At 46.0% G+C, this 21,904-nt stretch overlaps 1 protein-coding gene across 1 annotated transcript in view; it reads right to left on the reverse strand.

Annotated features, from left to right (window-relative positions):
* Positions 1–21,904, reverse strand: part of LOC126484743 (lachesin-like) — a 530,047-nt gene that overhangs the window by 150,108 nt on the left and 358,035 nt on the right. The window contains exon 3 of the mRNA XM_050108338.1: positions 719–904. Coding sequence (XP_049964295.1) covers positions 719–904 — 186 coding nt within the window. The remainder of the gene's footprint in view (positions 1–718; positions 905–21,904) is intronic.

Below are 21,904 nucleotides of genomic sequence, written 5' to 3' on the forward strand. Positions count from 1 at the left end.
CACTGTCCTCTGTGTGAAATCACCTGAATCCTCGCAGGGCAGTGTTGGCACATACTGGCTGCAGTTCTTTCGCTGTACTTGCCTAGTCCTACACGATGTTCACGTTGCCTTGGCACATGTACTCATAACGCACCTCCAATAACACTCAGTTTAGTCTTCATGAGGTTTTGGTAGCTTTGGTACATTCAACACTCAGTTTAGTCTTCATGAGGTTTTGGTAGCTTTGGTACATTCAACACTGACAGCCTTCCTGCTGTAGCTCACATGGGGTGAGTGTTGAAACTTGCGCTGGTAATGGTCCATTCCCTGTACTCACCTGACTCTGGACAGTTGACTTGGCACATTTACTACCTGCAATACTCCTCTTGCACTCATCTGACTCTTGATGAGGTTGGTGCCGATCAGTCCTACATTTTACGACTCTCACAGTCCTCCCTTTATAATTGCCTGACACCCTAATGCGGTCATTGTTGACTCATGGACTATCTGTGGTAGACGCTTTACGATGCTGATGTCGTCTTAACTTGTGATACTGCACAAAGCGCACTCTCTGCCCTTACCTGACTCGTCGTGCGGCCGGTGTTGACGCATTTACCCTCGTGCGGCTAGTGTTGACGCATGTATGAGCAGTAGCCCTCTCCCTGCACTTACCTGACTCTTCATGAGGTTGACTTCGACTTGGCGTTGGTAGAGACTGCGGATCTCCTATTGCACTCACCTGACTCTTCATGGGGTCAGTGTTGACTTGACACATGTACTGGCCGCGATCTTCCTCTTGCACGTTGCGGAGGTGCAGGTTCCACGTTGAGTGGTCGTCGTGCGAGACAGATACACGCGGGTTGTGCGTGATCACGTGGTCGTGGATCGCCTGGATGGCTTTCGTGTCTGCCTTCACCCAGCCCACCTGCAAAAACACGCAGAAATTGTAGGCGAGGTCTGTTCCACAACAAATAATTTTCTTTGGCTGCCGGGGTGATCACGTTAATAAAAATTTTAAAGGCCAGTTTTAAATGGACCATATCGTACGTCCCCATTTATCAGCCAACGTAACGAGTGCTGCGTGATGAACAACAGGTGACATGTCTCCTTGGAAGACTACAAAGCTCTGTAGCAAATCATTCCATTTTGATGAAATCCTTTACGAGGCGTATGGAAAATCACGACTGCGTAACGCAATATAGTTTCGGTGAAGCAATAAATACTCTATGCAATGTCACAAAATTAGTTCGGAGAGGCTCCGACACAAGTCCCACGGTACTGGTAGCTGCCTTGTTTTTCGACATCGTAACGATATTGAAAACGTCCGATTTTCTAGTCGTGAGCTAGCTGCTAAAAGAAATTCTCTGATTAAGCCGGAGATTTCGTCTGCATTCGATTTACGTGCAAGATCTCTGCTTTTTCCAAATGAGTTTCCCGAACTGTAAATGCAAACCTCGACTCGCTTTGTTTTTTTCGGCTCAGTGAGGAATGGTGGCTTGAAATTGAGATGGTCGCTGGCTAAAAAATGACGGTAGATCGAATGGACATGATTACTCGTATAGATTCTTAAGCTGCTGATTATTATATGATTATCTGTTGTAGATCTCGTACCGGCGAAAGAGGAGTGCAGTTTCCTTGAGGATGGGGTACAATTCAGCGAAAGAGTATGGAAGGGCAGCAGTATTCATGGCACGTAGTCTATGTTAATTTAGTCCAAATTATCGATAATAGTCGGCAGCGGTTACGGAGATCTGTTCAGCAGCGGTATTGTCAGGCATCCAGCAAACTCGACGGAAAATGTAGGCAGCGTATCTCAAAAAGGAAAGAAGAAAGTTTTTCAGTGCCTGATGCCACATAGCGTGCAGATATATGTCGGAAATTGTGTTTTATTTCCGTCAGCTGTTACAAAAATCATTATTATTAAAAACTTTCAAACAACCAGCGGAAGTACATGACGCCTTTTGGGAATGGAAAGAAAAACGTCCCATTGGCTACGTGCCTAAATCTACAGCTGCACCTACATTTCTGCTCTGCAAATCACTGTGAAATGTATGGAAGAGAGAACTTTTCATTGTAACTGTTATTAGGGATTAATTTCGTTCCTTTCGTGTACTGAGTATGGCGTTCCTTTCGTGTACTGAGCACGGGAAAAACGTTTAACTGCTTCTGTAATTAGCCTAACCTATTCCCTATTGAGGCAATACCTGTGAGGTTGTAGTATATTCCTATATTAATCACTTAAATCTTGTTATTGAAGAGATGCCTTAAATCCTCATCATATCTCTTTTCTGCGTTTCATCGAAGATGTTACACATATCCGGTTTAGAAAAAAGAGAGGTGGCAAGTCGGCAGTTTTCTTCTTAAAGGAACAACTCATATATTTTCCTCGAGCGATTTAGAAGAACTACTCGAAGGATAAATATGGTTGGTCGCATGGGTAGGTAAGTTACACTCCTTTCGAGCACCAGTCCTTTCTTTTAACCATTGTGCCTCCTGGTGAATTACAGGTCCAACTTTTACCTCCATTTTCACGTAAATTTTGCATAAATTGGGAAACTGCAGTAAAGTTAGACAGACGGCGATCCGTGGTGGTGGTAGAGAAGTAAGTATTTCGTAACACACTGCTCAGCGCACATTACTTAACATGACGCCCCGCAACAGACGTCCCCAGTCTCTCCCATGTTGACTGGACAGCATCGTCAGTTATAACTGCACCTGACATGGTATCATCGAGATAGGACCGTGGAAACGAGTTGGCTAGACGGAAGGCTTTCCTCGAAGGGCGTCTTTGCTGGCCACCGGGGCTCAGTCGAAGAGGGACTTACCACTGCGGACATTTCTACTCCAGTAAACGAGATTCCAGGCCGAATACGTGTCTGGAGACGACCCATACAGTGGTGGGATACCGTCCTGATTGTCGCCAGCCATACGCCCAGCAACCAGGAGTGCTCTGGAGTGCCATTTCTTTACATAGCAGGAACTCTTTGGTTGAGATCTGCGGCCTCCATTACGCCACAGAGGTACGTCTACGATATTCTATGCCCATTTTTATTCCCCTTAATGGCAATGCATCCTGGGCTTGCATTGCAGCAAGACAATCTCCTGCCCGCCCACGGCGAAAGTTTCTACTGTTTGTCTTCACGCTTGTCTACCTTGGCCGAAATTAAGGACGTTTGGAGCATTACATGCCCTCCAACCAGCTCGGTATTTTGAAGCTGTAATGCGACAGTTGATCAGAACTTGGTACAGTATCCCACAAGAGACCGTCCCGAAACTCTGTCAGTCAGTACAAGACCAAATAACTGCTTGTATAAGCGCCAGAGGTGGACCAGCTCGTTATTGAGTTGCTTAGTTTGTGAAGCTCTTCTTCGTGAACGATTTTTCTTATTTTTCTGAAATTGCAATCATTTGTTGTCCGTACCTAAACGTCATATCTGCCGATTTCCGACCCATTTGCATAATACCTTCCTTTTGCGTCTTCCTTTTGTCTTAGAGTATAAGACTGACCAGATGAGTCCGCTCATGCTTGATCTCTTACCCGATGGCACTAGTATCTTAAAGCTGGGTAACTGTCGGTGTGACAAGCCAAGATGTTTAATCGTGTGGTTTGAGGAACGTGATATTGAACTCACGTTGGTCTTCTATAAAAACCACGCCTAATACGCACCCGGTGGAACACATCTGGAATGGTACCGGACCACCTCGGCTATCACACGTCACTGGCCAGTAATTTATGGAAACTGCGTGACCTGTCCGTGGAAATTTGGTGTCACGTACCCCCGGAAATCTATCAATGGCTTTCCGAATTCATGGCACGTTAAAGCTCAACTTTTTACTGTTTCAAAATTTAAAAACACTCGCTATTACCCAGGAGGTGATAATGATCTGCATCATCAGTGTACAGTCTGACCGAACAAAATTTTTGGACAACACATTAGTCACTTTATTCGTAACAATATGCGCCAACTACACGAAACTTTATATCCGCTGTGATCCGTTGCAGCACAAAGCAAACGGTATTTGTTTTTACGTGAGGCAATAATGACCGGAAAGACATGCCTCAACAATTAGCAATGGTGACTGCGCTATGTAGATTATGTGAATGGCTTCTTCAGTTCTTCCACGAGATCTCAATGTTATACAAGTGCCAAAACTTTACACCAGCTGAAAGACACTCACTTTAGCTTCCATCCATTGGGCTGACAAGTATCACTCACGAAGATTATTCAGTTGATTCGTTTTGCCGTTTCTCATCTCTAATTAAGGTTCTCAGCACAATGTAAAGGATTTTCTGCAGTCCTTCCGGTATGAGAATCAAGAAGCAAAAGGTAACAGCAATAATATGCAGTGCTGAAAATGAGTATGATGCGGAGAAGAGCTAGAAGTGATAGATGAGTTTACGTATTTCGGAAGCAGACTAACATGAGATGGTAGAAGCCAGAGAGAAATTGTAAGCAGAATACAACACGCTGAAATTACATTTAATCTTAGGAACAACTTACTCGCCAGCAACAATACACGTCAGAAAATAAGGAAACGAGTCATAAAAGCATTTTTTTGGAGTATGACCCTCTACAATACGAAAATAATCTGAGGAACAACTTACTCGCCAGCAACAATACACGTCTGAAAATAAGGAAACTAGTCATAAAAGCATTTTTTTGGAGTATGACCCTCTACAATACGAAACTTGGGCAATAGGAAAACAAGAGAGGAGACGGCTTAAAGCCCCGGAGATTTGATGTTACATAAGGGTGACGATGAGTTGGAAAGACAAAGTTACGAACGAAGATGCGATGAGAAGAGTACAGGGAACCAGATCTCTGTGGGGCCTCGTCTAAATAAGAAGTGACCAACACGTAGGACACATTTCGAGACACACTAACATCATTGGAACTATAGCAGAAGAAGCTATAGAGGGGGAAGAATAGCCGGGACGAACAAGAATGTTACACATTCAGGAGTTTATAAATGGTTCAAATGGCTCTGAGCACTATGGGACTTAATATCTATGGTCATCAGTCCCCTAGAACTTAGGACTACTTAAACCTAACTAACCTAAGGACATCACACAACACCCAGTCATCACGAGGCAGAGAAAGGAGTTTATAAATGATGTGGGTTGCAATACATACGCGGAAACGTTAAGGAAGGCAGACAGAAGAGGGGAAAGCGTAGACCTACTGCTGCAAACCAACCTCAGGGCTGAATACTAAAGAAAGACAGACTCTCTAATTTTCCAATACAATCTTTATTCAATATAATTTTCTAAAATTTGTGAAGTATAATAACTTGATTCTATAAATGTGCTGACTTGGAAGGATGACGGCTAGTGAATGTAAGAGAAAGAGAGATAGAATTCCATGTGCTACACTGTATCCTGTGATTAAGGACTTACCAATATATGTACGAAGTTTAGTGTAGAACTTACCTGGGTGTCTCATGCAAAGCAGACAGTTTACGTTTTTACAGCTGGGGCAGAAAAAGACAAACGTGAACTGAACACAGGGATTTCCTTGAGCTTAGACAAGCTGCTAGTTTGTAAGGTTTGTAATGCGTTTTCAGTTCCCCGGTGGTGATCTCTGCTGTATACAGTTTTCCTGTCTATGTTTGTTGTTATGATCTTGTCGGTCTCTTATTTACCGGTCTGATACCAGGCTGCAGTTCAACTATAGCTTCACATCACCTAATATACACTCCTGGAAATGGAAAAAAGAACACATTGACACCGGTGTGTCAGACCCACCATACTTGCTCCGGACACTGCGAGAGGGCTGTACAAGCAATGATCATACGCACGGCACAGCGGACACACCAGGAACCGCGGTGTTGGCCGTCGAATGGCGCTAGCTGCGCAGCATTTGTGCACCGCCGCCGTCAGTGTCAGCCAGTTTGCCGTGGCATACGGAGCTCCATCGCAGTCTTTAACACTGGTAGCATGCCGCGACAGCGTGGACGTGAACCGTATGTGCAGTTGACGGACTTTGAGCGAGGGCGTATAGTGGGCATGCGGGAGGCCGGGTGGACGTACCGCCGAATTGCTCAACACGTGGGGCGTGAGGTCTCCACAGTACTTCGATGTTGTCGCCAGTGGTCGGCGGAAGGTGCACGTGCCCGTCGACCTGGGACCGGACCGCAGCGACGCACGGATGCACGCCAAGACCGTAGGATCCTACGCAGTGCCATAGGGGACCGCACCGCCACTTCCCAGCAAATTAGGGACATTGTTGCTCCTGGGGAATCGGCGAGGACCATTCGCAACCGTCTCCATGAAGCTGGGCTACGGTCCCGCACACCGTTAGGCCGTCTTCCGCTCACGCCCCAACATCGTGCAGCCCGCCTCCAGTGGTGTCGCGACAGGCGTGAATGGAGGGACGAATGGAGACGTGTCGTCTTCAGCGATGAGAGTCGCTTCTGCCTCGGTGCCAATAATGGTCGTATGCGTGTTTGGCGCAGTGCAGGTGAGCGCCACAATCAGGACTGCATACGACCGAGGCACACAGGGCCAACACCCGGCATCATGGCGTGGGGAGCGATCTCCTACACTGGCCGTACACCACTGGTGATCGTCGAGGGGACACTGAATAGTGCACGGTACATCCAAACCGTCATCGAACCCATCGTTCTACCATTCCTAGACCGGCAAGGGAACTTGCTGTTCCAACAGAACAATGCACGTCCGCATGTATCCCGTGCCACCCAACGTGCTCTAGAAGGTGTAAGTCAACTACCCTGGCCAGCAAGATCTCCGGATCTGTCCCCCATTGAGCATGTTTGGGACTGGATGAAGCGTCGTCTCACGCGGTCTGCACGTCCAGCACGAGCGCTGGTCCAACTGAGGCGCCAGGTGGAAATGGCATGGCAAGCCGTTCCACAGGACTACATCCAGCATCTCTACGATCGTCTCCATGGGAGAATAGCAGCCTGCATTGCTGCGAAAGGTGGATATACACTGTACTAGTGCTGACATTGTGCATGCTCTGTTGCCTGTGTCTATGTGCCTGTGGTTCTGTCAGTGTGATCATGTGATGTATCTGACCCCAGGAATGTGTCAATAAAGTTTCCCCTTCCTGGGACAATGAATTCACGGTGTTCTTATTTCAATTTCCAGGAGTGTATGTCTCACATGAAATGTCTGGGATAATTTGAAGTAGCTGGGGAATCATAGAAATTAACATCCTCCCATTTATTATCACTTCGGCATCTATTCATTAGTGATTTGCATCGTATGGACGCGGAATACCTAAATAATTAATAGACTTTCTTCCATGACGAACTGGGCCATTATCAAGTGGCCGTGCGGTTCTAAGCGCGTCAGTTTGGAACCGCGTTACCGCTACGGTCGCAGGTTCGAATCCTGCCTCGGGCACGGATGTGTGTGTTGTCCTTAGGTTAGTTAGGTTTAAGTAGTTCTAAGTTCTAGGGGACAGATGACCTCAGTAGTTAAGTCCCATAGTGCTCAGAGCCATTTGCACCATTTTTGAACAAATAAACTTCAAAGCAAATTACGTTTTTGGCTCAGTAAACTACAATAATTTTCAGTCTCGGTCGGGCACACAGTTTTAATCTGCCAGGAAGTTTCATATCAGCGCACACTCCGCTGCAGAGCGAAAATCTCATGCTGGAAACATCCCCCAGGCTGTGGCTAAGCCACGTCTCCACAGTATCCTTTCTTTCAGGAGTGCTAGTTCTGCAAGGTTCGCAGGAGAGCTTCTGTAAAGTTTGGAAGGTAGGAGACGAGATACTGGCAGAAGTATAGCTGTGAGGACCGGGCGTGAGTCGTGCTTCGGTAGCTCAGATGGTAGAGCACTTGCCGGCGAAAGGCAAAGTTCCTGAGTTCGAGTCTCGGTCGGGCACACAGTTTTAATCTGCCAGGAAGTTACATAAATTTTATTTCTCATCACATTATTAACATTACTTAGTAAATCTAAGTGCTTACTGATCAGTCGCTTACTCTCTGGTGACACATACGCTACAAGGGATTTGTTTAATTTGATGTATGACTAAGAGCAATAAAAATTATCTGAAACTTCGTAGCTGGTTAAAAATTTGTGCCGAATCGGGATTCGAAATTTGGAAATTTGTGGTAAGTTTTTATGGACCAAACTGATGAAGTCATCGGTCCCTAGGCTTACACTTTACTTAATCTAACTTAAACTAACTTAAGCTAAGGATAGCACACAAACCCATGCCCGAGGGAGGACTAGAACATTCGACGGTGGGAGCCGCGTGAACCGTGGCAAGACGCCGTTTTAACGAACATGATAGTCAACTCACATTAATGACTTCGATACCAAATACGAATAATATGAACCCGACGGAACACATCCGGGACACTAGTGGACACCAACGACGCGAGCACGTGTCACCGGTCCGTAAGGTGGACCGACACCATTTTAACCAGGTGGTCGTAATGTCTTGGATCATCAGTGTACAGCTAGATTCAGTAAACGTACGGGACAATACATTAGGAAATTTTATACGTAACAGTAGTAGCATGCGACAACTGTGATTCCTGCGGCGGGTGCGAGTTATGTTGCTGACACTTCGCTCTGAGCTCCAGCCTCTTTTGGCAGGTTGAGGTAGCAGTGGATGGGCATCACTCTTGACGATCCAACGTAAGTCTAGCACGACCACCGAGTCCACCGATCGCTCTGCACCGGTGGCCAGCCCAGTTACCGCTCTCATTGATGATGACCTCTCACCTGTGGTCGAGTGGGAGGTCGCCTTGGGGTATGGTAGGCTGCAAAAGAATTCCTGGTGGGATGGGCGTAAGGTCTCCCTGGGTGGTCTGACAAATACATTTTAGGTGCTATCTGTAGCTGTTATAACATCCACGAGATAAATTTTTGGCTACAGTGCGACGAGAGGAAATTAACCCTCTAACAGTTATAAACATTATTTATTCGACATATGAAAAAATTGTGAATTAATTATTTATATAATATTCTACGATGTAATTGGACATATCTATGTGTATCATACAAAGACAATGATAATTGTAAATTCCTTTTATGATCTGCTTTTGTCTTCCTTTGTTTTTACCTTTTGTTGGTTCTCTTTTGTAGGTTCAGCACGCAAGACGCATATCAAACTGTGGTCTGTTAAGAATTTGTAATTATTTGATAATTATTATTATAAATATGAGTGATTAATTATTTGTAACTCTAATTCCTCTCTCAGTAAGCATTATCTGTGTTAATTATTTCTTTCCGCTGCAACGAGCGCAGCCATTGATGATAGCGATTTGTATCGCGTGTTTGTCTGTGTTTTCCTTAGAAACAAATCAAATGTTTGCTTGATGAAGTGTAAATAGTGCACAATACGAAAGTAGAGTTTCTGTAAAGTTCAATAAGTATTTAAAATACTTATTTGCTCTAACAATAGAAAGTCTCTATCAATTGTCTGCCGCCATCTTAACAATGATCACAGCGGCATATTCTAATTACGCAACTCTACAGACATAAATGCTGAACGTAATACAAATGTGTAAAAATAAATGTGCACCGGTGGTCCCGAACTCATTTTAATGAAAATGATTCGAATCAGATTGGTTCTTTAAAAACAGTGCTCATAGCACGATCCTTATAAGAAACTTTTCTAGCTGATGTATGGAGCCGAAATTAATTACGCACGAGTTGCGAAGAATATTGTTTCAGGTAACATACGTCAGTGTTGTGCGCGGCTGATATTCTGTGGTTTTAATGATCAGTTTGCTGAAGATAGCTGTTTCCATCGTAATCCATAGTTGTATAGAATCTGTTGTATGAACCGTGATTTAGTGACACTTACACAACTTACAGACAACACTTTAACACGACGTTAACTTGGAGTTCTTTAGCAACTTGATCAAATCTTTAGCCGGGAGAAAAATTATTTAGTAATTACTCAATTAATAAAATAAGATTATCATTTCCATTTACAAATTAGTTAAATACCAAACCACTGAATAACACAGCGAACGCCACACTGGCTCAGTCCCTCTGCGTGATGCAGTCGCTGGTCCTGTTTCACAGGAAACCTCTCAGCCTGCAGGGCCCAGGCAGTCACAGAGGGTGGGATTATCGGTAGCTGGGAGCTCCAGCGTTAGGCGCATTATGCGGTCCCTTAGGGACATGGCTGCCAAGGAGGGGAAGAAATCCTGTGTGCACTCCCTGTGCACAGCAGGTGGAGTCGTGCCAGACGTGGAATGTGTACTTTTGGATGCTATGAAGAGCACAGAGTGCAGCCAGCTGCAGATGTTGTTCACGCCAGTTTCAATGATACCTGCCACTTTGGATCAGGAGTGATCTCTCTGGTTCCGAGCGGCTATGAGAAGTGGTAAACACCACTTGCAGTCACCATCTGCAGCATAGTCAACAGAAACTATTGCGGATCTCTGGTACAGAGCCGATTGGAGGATCTGAATCAGAGGCTCAGACGGATCTGCGACCGTGTAGGCTTCAGATTCCTCAACTTGCGCCGTAGGATGGTGGGATTTCGGGTTGCACTACGTAGGTAAGAAATCATTATACACTGGAGGTGGCGACATGGGAAGCGAGGCTGTATGGTGTACTCTGTTTTTTTTTAAGATAAAGGCTCTGCGTGAAACACACAAAGGTTTCAGTCACAAACGGTATAGGTCGAACACAGGTAGAACGTAAATCTAGGACCATTGATATAACAGTCGTAAATTGTCGTAGCTGTTTTGAAAAAGTACCAGAACTTCAAGCGTCAAAAGAAAGCTCAAAGCGTTATAGGAACTAAAAACTGGCTAAAGTCGGAGATAAGTTCAGCCGAAATTTTTGTGAAGGCTCAAATAGTGTTCGGAAACGATTGGCTAATTATAGTAGTGGATGGCGTGTTTGTTGCTGTTATCACTAGTTTATTTTGAAGCGACATTGAAATAGATAGTGCTTGTGAGTTAGTACGGATAGAGGTCGTTCTTGGCAGGAGGGATAAAGTGATAAATGGATCCTTTTACCGACTTCCCAACTCAGATGATACAATTGCTGAAAGATTCAAAGAAACATTGAGTCTAATTTTAGACACGTGGCCGACTTATACAATTATAGTAGTAGGTGGTGACTTCAATTCAGCCTCGATATTTTGACGAAGGTACATGTTTCAATCTGGAGGTGTGCATGAAACAGCATGCGAAATTACGTTAAATGCATTTTCTGAAAATTATTTCCAGCAGCTGGTTGATGAGCGCGCTCGAGTAGTAAACGGGTGCGAAAACACATGTGGCCTCTTAGCAACAAATAATCCTGATCTAACAACGAGCAACAAAACAGATACAGAGATTAGGAAGACTGAATACTGTAAATCTCAAATCAACCAAAAATAAACGAAAAACAAACCTATTTATAAAAAAAAAACAGGGAGAAGTTCGCTTGATGCCTTTCTGAGAGACATTCTCCACTCCTTCCAAATAAACAATGTAAGTGTAGACGAGATGTGGATGGAATTTAATGACATGCTACTGCAGCAAACGAGCGACTTATACTAAATAAATTAACAAACCACGGAACTAATTCCCCCCGTATTACACAAACACGTTAGAACAGTTGCAGAAACAACGAAAAAAGCATGCCAAATGTAAACGAAACCAAAATCTGTAAGATTGTCACCCTTTGACAGAAGCTGGAAATTTAGCAGGGTCTTCAATGCGAGATCCTTAGAACAGATTCCACAACGAAATTTTGTCTCGGGACCTGGCCGAAAATCCAAATGGTATGAATCTGCTAGCTTCAAGACACAATCAATGCCTTCTCTGCTCGATAGAGTGGAAGTAATATAAATGATAGTGGTGCTAAAGCAGATTTACTAAATACAGGCTTCTGAAATTCCTTCACCAAAGAAGCAAATGTTACACAATTTGAATAAAGAACAACGCCAACATGAGTAACTTAGAAGTATATTTCCTCTAAATGGTGAAGCAACTCAAAGCACTTAATAAAACTAAGTCTTCAGGTGCAGACTGTATACCAGTTAGGGTCCTATCAGAATACTCTAATGCAATGTCTCCATTCTTAACAATCGTATACAACGGCTCGCTCGACAAAAGATTCGTACCCAAGGATTGGAAAGTTGCACAGGTCAAACCAATATTTAAGAAAGTCAATAGGAGTAATCTACTAAATTATAAACCCGTATTATTAACGTCGATATGCAGCAGGGTTTTGGAACATTTGTTGTGTTCGAACATAATGAATTACGTACTTCGAAAAGAACGGTCTACTGACGCACAGTCGACAAGGATTTAGAAAACATCGTTCTTGTGAAACAGAACTTGCTCTTTACTCACACAAAATGTTGAGTCAAGGGATTTCAAATTGATTTCGTATTTCTTGATTTTCACAAGCGGCATGTAATAAAATAGCACGCTTGTAGAATATCGTCTAAGTTATGAGACTCGTTTCATGATTTCGGAACAGAAAAGTCAAGGTTTATAGTAATTGACGTAGAATCATTGAGTAAAACGGAAATGATTTCTGGCGTTCCACAAGGTATTTTTATAGTCCCTCTGCTGTTCCTTACTTATATAAACGGTTTAGGAGACAATCTGAGCAGCTGTCGTTGTTCATCGTCTAGTAAAGTCATCATAAGATCAAAACAAATTGTAGAGTAATTTAAAAAATTTTGAAAAAAATTGGCAGTTGACCCTCATTAATGAAAAGTCTGAGGACATCCACATGAGTAGTAACGTGAACTCGTTATATTTTTGTTGTACTATAAATCAATCTAATCTAAAGGCCGTAAGATAAACTAAACATCTAGGAATTACAATTACAAACAACTTAAGTTGGAAGAACACTTAGAAAATGTCGTGGGGAAGGGACACAAAAGGCCCGGTTTTACTGGCAGAATACTTAGAAGAAGCAACAGATCTACTAAAGAAACAGATTACACTAAGCCTGTATATCTTCTTTTGGAGTTTTGCTGCCCTGTGTGGGGTCCTTACCAGATGGTATTAACGGAGTACATCTAGAAAGTTCAAAGAAGAGCAGCACGTTTCGTAATGTCGAGAAATAGGGGAGAGAGTGTCATGGATATGATACAGGATTTGGGGTGAACATCATTAAAAACAATGGCACTTCTGCTTGCTCCTGGATCTTCTCATGAAATTTCAATCACCATCTTTCTGTTCCAAATCGGAAAATATTTTGTTGACGCCAACCTACATAGGGAATAGAGATCATCACAACAAAATGAGGGAAATCAGAGATCGCACGGGAAGCTACGGGTATTCGTTATTTCTGCTCGCTGCTCAGGAGTGGAAAAATGGAGAATTCCTGTGAAGGTGATTCGATGAATCCTCTGCCAGGCACTTAAGTGCTGTTTGCAGAGTATCAGTGTATATGTAGTGCAGATGTACAAGAGACTTTACATCGGCTGTGACCGGTTGCAGCACAAAGTAGACAGTTTTCGTTTTAGATGAGGCAATAATGACCAAGAAGTCCTGCTGCAGCAACTAACGAAGATAGACGTGACTGGCTTGTCGAGTTGTTCTGAGTGACTTAAAAACTTTTTAATGTGCTACAAGTGGAAAATCTTAAACCATGAAAGGAGTCAAGGTTAGCTTCCCATGGCTTTGGTGTTATAGTTCACAGAGCGTTATGGGCTGATAAGTACCACTCACCAAGATCATTCAGTTTATTCATTTTGCTGTTTCCCATCTGTAATTAAGATTCTCAGTACAATAGAAAAGATTCTCTGCAGTCCTACTGGTATGAAAATCAAGAATCAAAAGGCTACAGTAATGCTATGCAGTGCTGATAATGAGTATAAACCTAAGAAGAGGTAGAAGTGATAGACGAGTCTACGTATCTGGGGAGCAGGATAACAAGGGATGGTAGAAGCCAGAAAGAAATTGTAAGCAGAATACAGCACGCTAAAATTAGATTTAATCTGAGGAATAACTTACTTACCAGCAAGAATATAAATTTGAAAATAAGGAAACGAGTCACGAAAGCATTTGTCTGGAGTATGGCTCTACACGGGTGTGAAACTTCGGCAATAGGAGAACAAGAGAGGAGACGACTCAAAGCTATAGAGATTTGGTGCTACAGATGGATGATTATGAGTTGGAAACAGAACGTTACCTACTAAGACGCGCTGAGAAGATTACAGGGAACAAGATCTCTATAGAGATTCGTCTAAATAAGAAGAGACAAACAATAATGACACATTTCGGGACACAACATCATCATTGGAACTACAGCAGAAGGAGCTGCCGAGAGAAGGAATCGCCAGGGACGACCAAGAATATGACACATGCAGCAGGTTATGAATGAAATGGGATGCAATAGATACGCGGCAACGTATAGGAAGGCAGACAGAAGAGGGGAAAGTGTAATGCTGCAAACCAGCCTCAGGGTTGAACACTAAATACAGACTCTCTCATTTTGCAATCCCAATATTTATTCAGTTTAAGGTTCTAAAATTTCTGAAGTAGAATAACCTGATTCTACACTGAATAGACAAAGAAATACATACATCTGCCTAATATCGTTGTAGGGTCCCCGCGAGCACGCAGAAGTGCCGCAACACGACGTGGTGTGGACTCGACTAATGTCTGCAGTAGTGCTGGAGGGAAGTGACATCATGAATTCTCCAGGGATGTCCGTAAATCCGTAAGAATACAAGGGGTGGAGATCTCTTCTGAACAGCACGTTGCAAAGGCAATATTCATGTTGTGGTATACACCACTTCTAACAAACACCGAAGCCACTTAGCTTCTGTGTGTCGAAAGTCCCGCCGGCCGCAGCAACCTTCGGATCCTCCGATGGATGTTAATCTGATCGCCGCTATTGATCATCAGGAGACCACCAATAGGTATTTTATTTAAGTCCTGATTGCGGAAAAACCGATTCAATTACAGGTCGACATTGGCGCAGCCGTGAGCATTCTAAATTACGCCACATATTTGAGACTTGGCGCTCCTCCCTTGCACCACACGCAGCGACGCCTCATAGCGTAGGGCAAACATTCCATTCCAGTGTGCGGTCAAGTCGACTTGCCGACGACATACCGGAATGTCACCCGCCAGGTCACCTTCTTAGTAGTTAACGGGGATTCCCCTGCGAATTTATTTGGGCTGGATGCATTTCGGAAATTTGGTTTTTCAATCGACGATTCTGTGAATCTGGTGTCGGACGAGGTTCCGTACTCGGATCTGGACGGGCTTTGCCAGGATTATGCAGACCTGTTCACCCCCGGCCTCGGTTCCGCAAAGAATTTTGAGGCACACATCACACTGAAACGGAATGCGCGGCCTCGGTATTTTCGCGCCCGTGCCGTTCCTTTAGCTCTCAGAGATCAAGTGAAGGAGTTGGACCGCCTCACGGCAAGTGGCGCTCTTGAGCCTATTCCTTCTAGTCAGTGGGCTACTCACCTCGTCGTTGTTCGGAAGCCGTCAGGGCAGCTCCGTCTCTGCGGTGACTTTAAAGTGACAATTAACGCCCAATCAGAGATCGAGACATATCCTATTCCAAAGCCGGAGGAGTTGCTGTCCAAATTGAAGGGTGGAACATTCGTCTCGAAAATAGATCTCGCTGAAGCATACCTACAACTCCTACTTGATGCCGCATCTCAGCATTTCCTGACCCTCAACACACCGCACGGGTTATATCGTCTGAAACGCCTTATGTTTGGGATAGCCAGTGCCCCTGCTATTTTACAGCGGTTTTTGGAACAATTAGTCCTTAAAGTGGATGGATGCATTAACTATTTGGACGACATCGTGGTGACGGGTCGTACGACGGAGGAACACCTTCACAACCTGAAATCTTTATTCCATGTCTTACGGGAGGCTGGCCTAAAATGTAGGAAAGAAAAATGTTTTTTTTTTTTTTTCCAACCTGAAATTGAGTACCTGAGCCACGTCGTTTCCTGTTCGGGTGTTCGTCCGTTAGAGAAACATTTAGAAGCCATCATCAAGCTGCCACGACCTACAACGCTGACACAAGTTCGTTCCTTTCTGGGGAAGATTTCATATTACCGGAAATTCTTACCCGCGGCTGCGACGGCAACTGCCCCCTTGTCTCAGTTATGCAAAAGAGGGGTTCCTTTCGAGTGGACGCCGGCATGCGACCCCGCCTTCCACAGGTTGAAATCCCAATTACTGCAGGCCCCGTGCCTCGCACGTTTTGACCATACTAAGCAAATCGTCATTGCAACGGATGCCTCGGATACAGGCATCGGGGCGGTCCTGGCTCACAGGGAGGCAGATGGATCGGAGCACCCTGTGGCCTATGCATCGAAAACATTAACCGATACTCAACGCCGGTATTCCCAAATTGAAAAAGAGGCACTGGCTATCATCTTCGCCTTAAAGAAGTTCCATGTTTTTGTGTATGGTACAAAGTTTCACCTCATTACGGATCATATCATTATTCAATCCTGCAGCAAAGATCCCTGACCGGACTGCTCACCGTCTTCAGCGCTGGGCTTTGTTTTTGGCACGATACCAGTATGAAATCCACTTTCGCAACACAACCGAGCATGCCAACGCGGATGCCCTCTCCCGCCTTCCATGGGGACCGGATTTGGATTTCGACAAAGAGGAAATTCTGTGATTTCACGTAGACGAAGAAGCACAGGCCGCAGTAGAGGCGTTTCCCATTACCAGCTCTCGGGTAGCGGACGCAACCAGTAACGACGAGGTGCTCCGACAAGTCTGTCGTCACGTGCGTAATAGATGGCCCGAACGACCGCCTCCCACGGCTTCTGCGGCGTTTCGTCAGTTCTTTACTGTCCGCCATCAGCTTCAGTTAGTTGACGGGGTCCTTCTACTTCTTTCGGATGACGGACATCCACGGGTCGTCATTCCGCAGTCTTTACGTCAGCACGTTCTGCACCTGTTACACCAAGGTCATTGGGGGATATCCCGGACGAAGCTTTTGGCTCGCCGGTTCACATACTGGCCCGCTATGACTCAGGAGATTGAACGCCTCACGCAGACGTGTCCCTCCTGCCAACGCCAGCAGGCAGCTCCACGACTTTCCTTTGCCTCCAGGCCACCATGTGCTCGCCATTGGGAACGGGTGCACGTTGATTTTGCTGGGCCGGTGTTTAATGCCATGTTTTTTATTGTCGTCGACGCATATTTCAGGTTTCCATATATTGTCCGCTGCAAGTCGGTTTCCACCTCCACCACTATTGCAGCCTTAGAAAAAATATTTGCCATTGAAGGTCTGCCGGAGGTTCTCGTCTCGGATAACGGTCCGCAGTTCCGCAGTGAGGATTTTCGGGTTTTCTTTGCCCGGCATGGCATTCGCCACATTCCGACGCCCCCCTTCCATCCTCAATCTAATGGCGAGGCAGAGAGGATGGTCAACACCTTCAAAACGCAGATGAAGAAATACCTCCAGGATCACTCCCCCGACGCATCTCTTACTTTTTTCTTGAGCAGTTACAGGTCCACGCCCATCGGAGATAAAAGCCCGGCGGAACTTCTTCACGGACGGCAGCCCCGGACCCTCCTGAATCTGCTTCTGCCGACACCTCGGTTGGCTCCAACGCTGTCTGCATCTCGTTTCCGCCCAGGTACTCTGGTGTGGGCGAAGGGATTCGGCCGACAACCAGCCTGGATTCCGGCCACCATCATCCAGGGCAGGGGCAGGAAAGTCTTCCGGTTTCAACTTCCCGACCGGGAGGTTCTTCGACATGTCAATCAGCTTCGCCCTCGCCTGCCTTCCCAATCGTTTTTCTCCTCCTCCTCCCCCCCCCCCCCCCTCGGCATATTCTCCTCCCGTCCCCCGCTTCCCCTGATTCCCCACGCCAACCAGAGGAGGACATGCCAGGGTGGTCCTCGCAGTTGGCCCCCGGTCGGCTCACGGACGACGCCTCCCAGCCAGAGCTTCTTTCCCCGGACGTGGATCTGACCCAGCCACAGCCAGCCGGGGACTCCGAGGTCTCCCCCGATCGCCACCCCCACGTCACTCCGGATGCCGATGAAGACATGCCACTGGTTCCTCCTGCACTGCCTCCTCTGCTGCCGCGGTCCGCACGCTATAACCTTCGCCCCCGGCCGGGGCGTTTTCGCCCGTATGCTCCTGTGCCCAGTCTCACCGCCGACGCCGAGGTTTCGGAGGAGGAGGACGCCATGGACGGGCGTTCATTCGCAGCCAATGTTTCCACGCTTCCCCACGGGGGAAGGGGTGTGGTATACACCACTTCTAACAAACGCCGAACAACGCGCTCTAGTACGCGGCCGCCAAATACATCGCTGGCCGCACTTCTCTGGGCATCCCACTGCTTCCATCGCTGGCCGTTTTCACACGTACGCTCCCTTACGTGGCCGAGAAATACATCGCTGGCCGCACTTCTCCGGGCGGCTCGCGGCTACCATCGCTGGCCGCCTTCGCGCTCGCGCGTTTGTCAGCACACAGCAATTGGCTACGCCAGGAAACATTGCGATTGGTTTTCCCTCGAAAACAGCGACCCCAGCCGACGGCTCTATTAGCTAACAAGCCTTATATAAACCCGGCCGTCGCCGCAAATGACAGTTCTCATCGGGAAGTGCAGTACGCCGTGTTTCAGCTGCTTGTGGATGACTCGCCGCACCACTCGAGGTTACCTGGCTGCTCGGCGGAAATCTTGCGACTTCACTCGGAGAGACTGAACTTCCCTGGACTTGGGAATAATTACGGGACGTGCACCCCACCATGCACATTTGGGCATTGGTATAACCAAACTTTAATTATGCATTACTTCTGAGTGTGAGCCTGGGTAGACGCTTGGCTAACATAACTGTTAAAAAGTGATTTGTGATTTAATAAACCAGACTGAAGAGGTTATTGTGTTATTCCTGGTTATAACACATGTCTTGTCCGTAGGAACGCAAAATGGACATGAATGGCTGCAGATGATCAGTAGTGAGTAGTATTTAGATGTATCAGTGGGCGCATATGACTCCAACTGCACACTCCCGACACCATTACAGAGCCTCCACCAGCTTAAACAGCCCCTGCTGACATACAGGGTCAATGGACTCATGAGCTAGTTTCCCTACCCGTCACGTACATCCGCTCGATACAACTTGAAACGAGACGTAAAGCCTTGTGTCGTGCAATCAAGGGTACACGAGAGGACCATCAGCTCTGAAAGTCCCCATCGATGATGTTTCTTTGAATGGTTCGCATGTTGACATAAGTTGATGGCCCAGCACTGAAATCTTCAGCAATTTGAGGAAGTGTTGCACTTCTGTGACGTTTACCGATTGTCTTCAGTCGTCGTTGGTCCCTTTCTTGCGGCCGCAGCGATGTCGGCGATTTGATGTTTTGCCAGATTCCTGATTTACACGATACACTCGTGAAATAGTCGTGCAGGAAAATCCCCCCCTTCATCGCTACCACGGCGATTCTGTGTCCCATCGCTCGTGCCCGACAACAACACCACGTCCAATTTCACTTAAATGTCGATAACCTGCCATTGCAGCAGCAGTAACCGATCCAACAACTGCGCCAGACAATTGTCTCGGCGGTTCATACTGCCTGTGTACATATCTGTGTATTTGAATATGCATGCCTGTTCCAGTTTCTTTGGAACTTCAGTGTATATACGAGCTGGCTTGGAAGTATCGAGACTAGCGAATGTAAGAGAAAAAGAGATACAATTCCATGTGCTACACCGTATCGTTAGATTAACGACTATCCAGTACGTGTCTCAAGTTTAATGTAGAAGTAAACTAGGCAGTTCATGCCAGGTAGATAGTGTATGTTTGTACAGTCGGAGCAGATAGAGAGAAGCGTAGCCTGAACACCGGGATGTGTGTGATGTTCTTAGGTTAGTTAGAACTACTTAAACCTAACTAACCTAAGGACATCACACACATCAATGCCCGAGGCAGGATTCTAACCTGCGACCGTAGCGGTCGCCCAGTTCCAGACTGTAGCGCCTAGAACCGCTCGGCCACCCCAGCTGGCTAGTATCCTGTATAAACCGGTCATCAAAATTTGGTATACTCACAGTCCGCCACCTCCCTGCGTGTTCGTCTGTCTGAAAGGTTTCGCCATCACACAAACGCACGAAAGGGGCTTGAAATGTTGTGTGATGTGGTTGGTGTCTGTGAGGATACTTGTTTTGGTATAGCCGTGCTGTGTCTCGACCGTTTCCTTCTCCTTGGCCGTACAAAAACCCCATCTCGGATTGTTCCCGACATGAATACCAGCCCATTCTATTGCTTACAGTACGCTGCGTCAATCTTACAGCTTGCAACCCCGCAGGAAACACACGCAACGTGGTTAAAGGAACTTTCTCAAGTCAGCCCTATCTACCATAGGAACGATGCATTTCCGGACATGTGTTCACAGGACATTTTTGTTCTATTTCCAGTCAGGAATCCGCCCCAGCATTTTGTGAGATTCATTAATGTTCACACACACAATGACAGAAAAAATCGTAACAAAAAATAATTAATGTAGGGTAATGAAATTCTCGGAATATATTTGTCTGTACGATATATTTAAGTGTCTGACACTGCAAGAAAATAAGTTATTGTAAGCGCGAGATATGTCACTGAAAATGTGAAATGCTGATACATTAATAATCACCAGACATTCACGCATTGTGTTGTACAGGTGCACTCGGTCTGTCAATACACTGACGGTTAATGCTGTTTGTAGATGAGGCTGGAGTTGAATGCTGATGATGTCCCATATGTACCCGATTGGAGACAGATCTGGTGATCGAGCAGGCCAACGCAACATGTCGGCAAACCATAGAGCATGTTGGATTAAAACAGCGTTACGTAGGCGAACGTTATCCTGTTGGAAAGCACCTCCTGGAATGCTGTTCATTAATGGCAGCACGATAGATAGAATCATCTGACTTACGCACCAATTTGTAGTCAGGGTGAGGAGGATAACCGGGAGAGTGTTCCTGCTGCCATACAAAATCGCACCCCACACCATAACTCCAGATATATGTCCAGTGTGTATAACATGCAGGCGGATTGGTTGCAGGCCCTCAACTGGCCTTCTTCTCACCAAAGCACGACCATCACCGGCACCGAGTCAGGACCGGGCTTTTACTACTTCGGTGCCGATCGAGATGTCTTGTAGCGCTAGTAAATGGACAATCAAGAACGCAGCTATGGAGCTGAGGATTATCTCTGTGTATCACATTCCTTTGGCACTGTTTCAAGGTCTTAAGACCTTAAGACTTTTAACGTCTACAATATGTACCATCCGTTTTCCCAATTCATCGCACCTCAAACCTTCACCATGGGCTACCAAACTTTGTTTCGTTAGTTTATCTCGCTAACTTACGACTATGGAATACAGTACTGGCCATTAAAACTGCTACACCACGAAGATGACAGCAATAAGATGCTGTGATATGGAAATGTGTAGCTTTTCAGAACATTCAAACAAGGTTGACGCCAGTGGCCACACCTACAACGTGCTGACATGAGGAACGTTTCCACCCGATTTCTCATACACAAACAGCAATTGGCTGGCGTTGCCTGGTGAAACGTTGTTGCTGTGATGCCTCGTGTAAGGAGGATAAATGCGTACCGTCACGTTTACGACTTTGATAAATGTCGGATTGTAGCCTATCGCGATTGCGGTTTATCGCATCGCGACATTGCTGCTCCTGTTGGTCGAGATCCAATGACTGTTAGCAGAATATGGAATCGGTGGGTTCAGGAGGGTAATACGGAACGCCGGGCTGAATCCCAACGGCCTCGTATCACTAGCAATCGAGATGGCAGGCATCTTATCCGCATTGCTGTAACGGATTGTGCAGCCACGTCTCGATCCCTGAGTCAACAGATGGGGCCTTTGCAAGAAAACAAACATCTGCACGAACAGGTCGACGACATTTGCAGCAGCATGGACTATCAGCTCGGAGACCATGGCTGCGGTTACCCTTGACGCTGCATCACAGACAGGAGTGCCGGCGATGGTGTACTCAACGACGAACCTGCGTGCAC

Source organism: Schistocerca serialis, chromosome 6 (assembly GCF_023864345.2).
Source record: "Schistocerca serialis cubense isolate TAMUIC-IGC-003099 chromosome 6, iqSchSeri2.2, whole genome shotgun sequence".
Taxonomy (NCBI): domain Eukaryota; kingdom Metazoa; phylum Arthropoda; class Insecta; order Orthoptera; family Acrididae; genus Schistocerca; species Schistocerca serialis.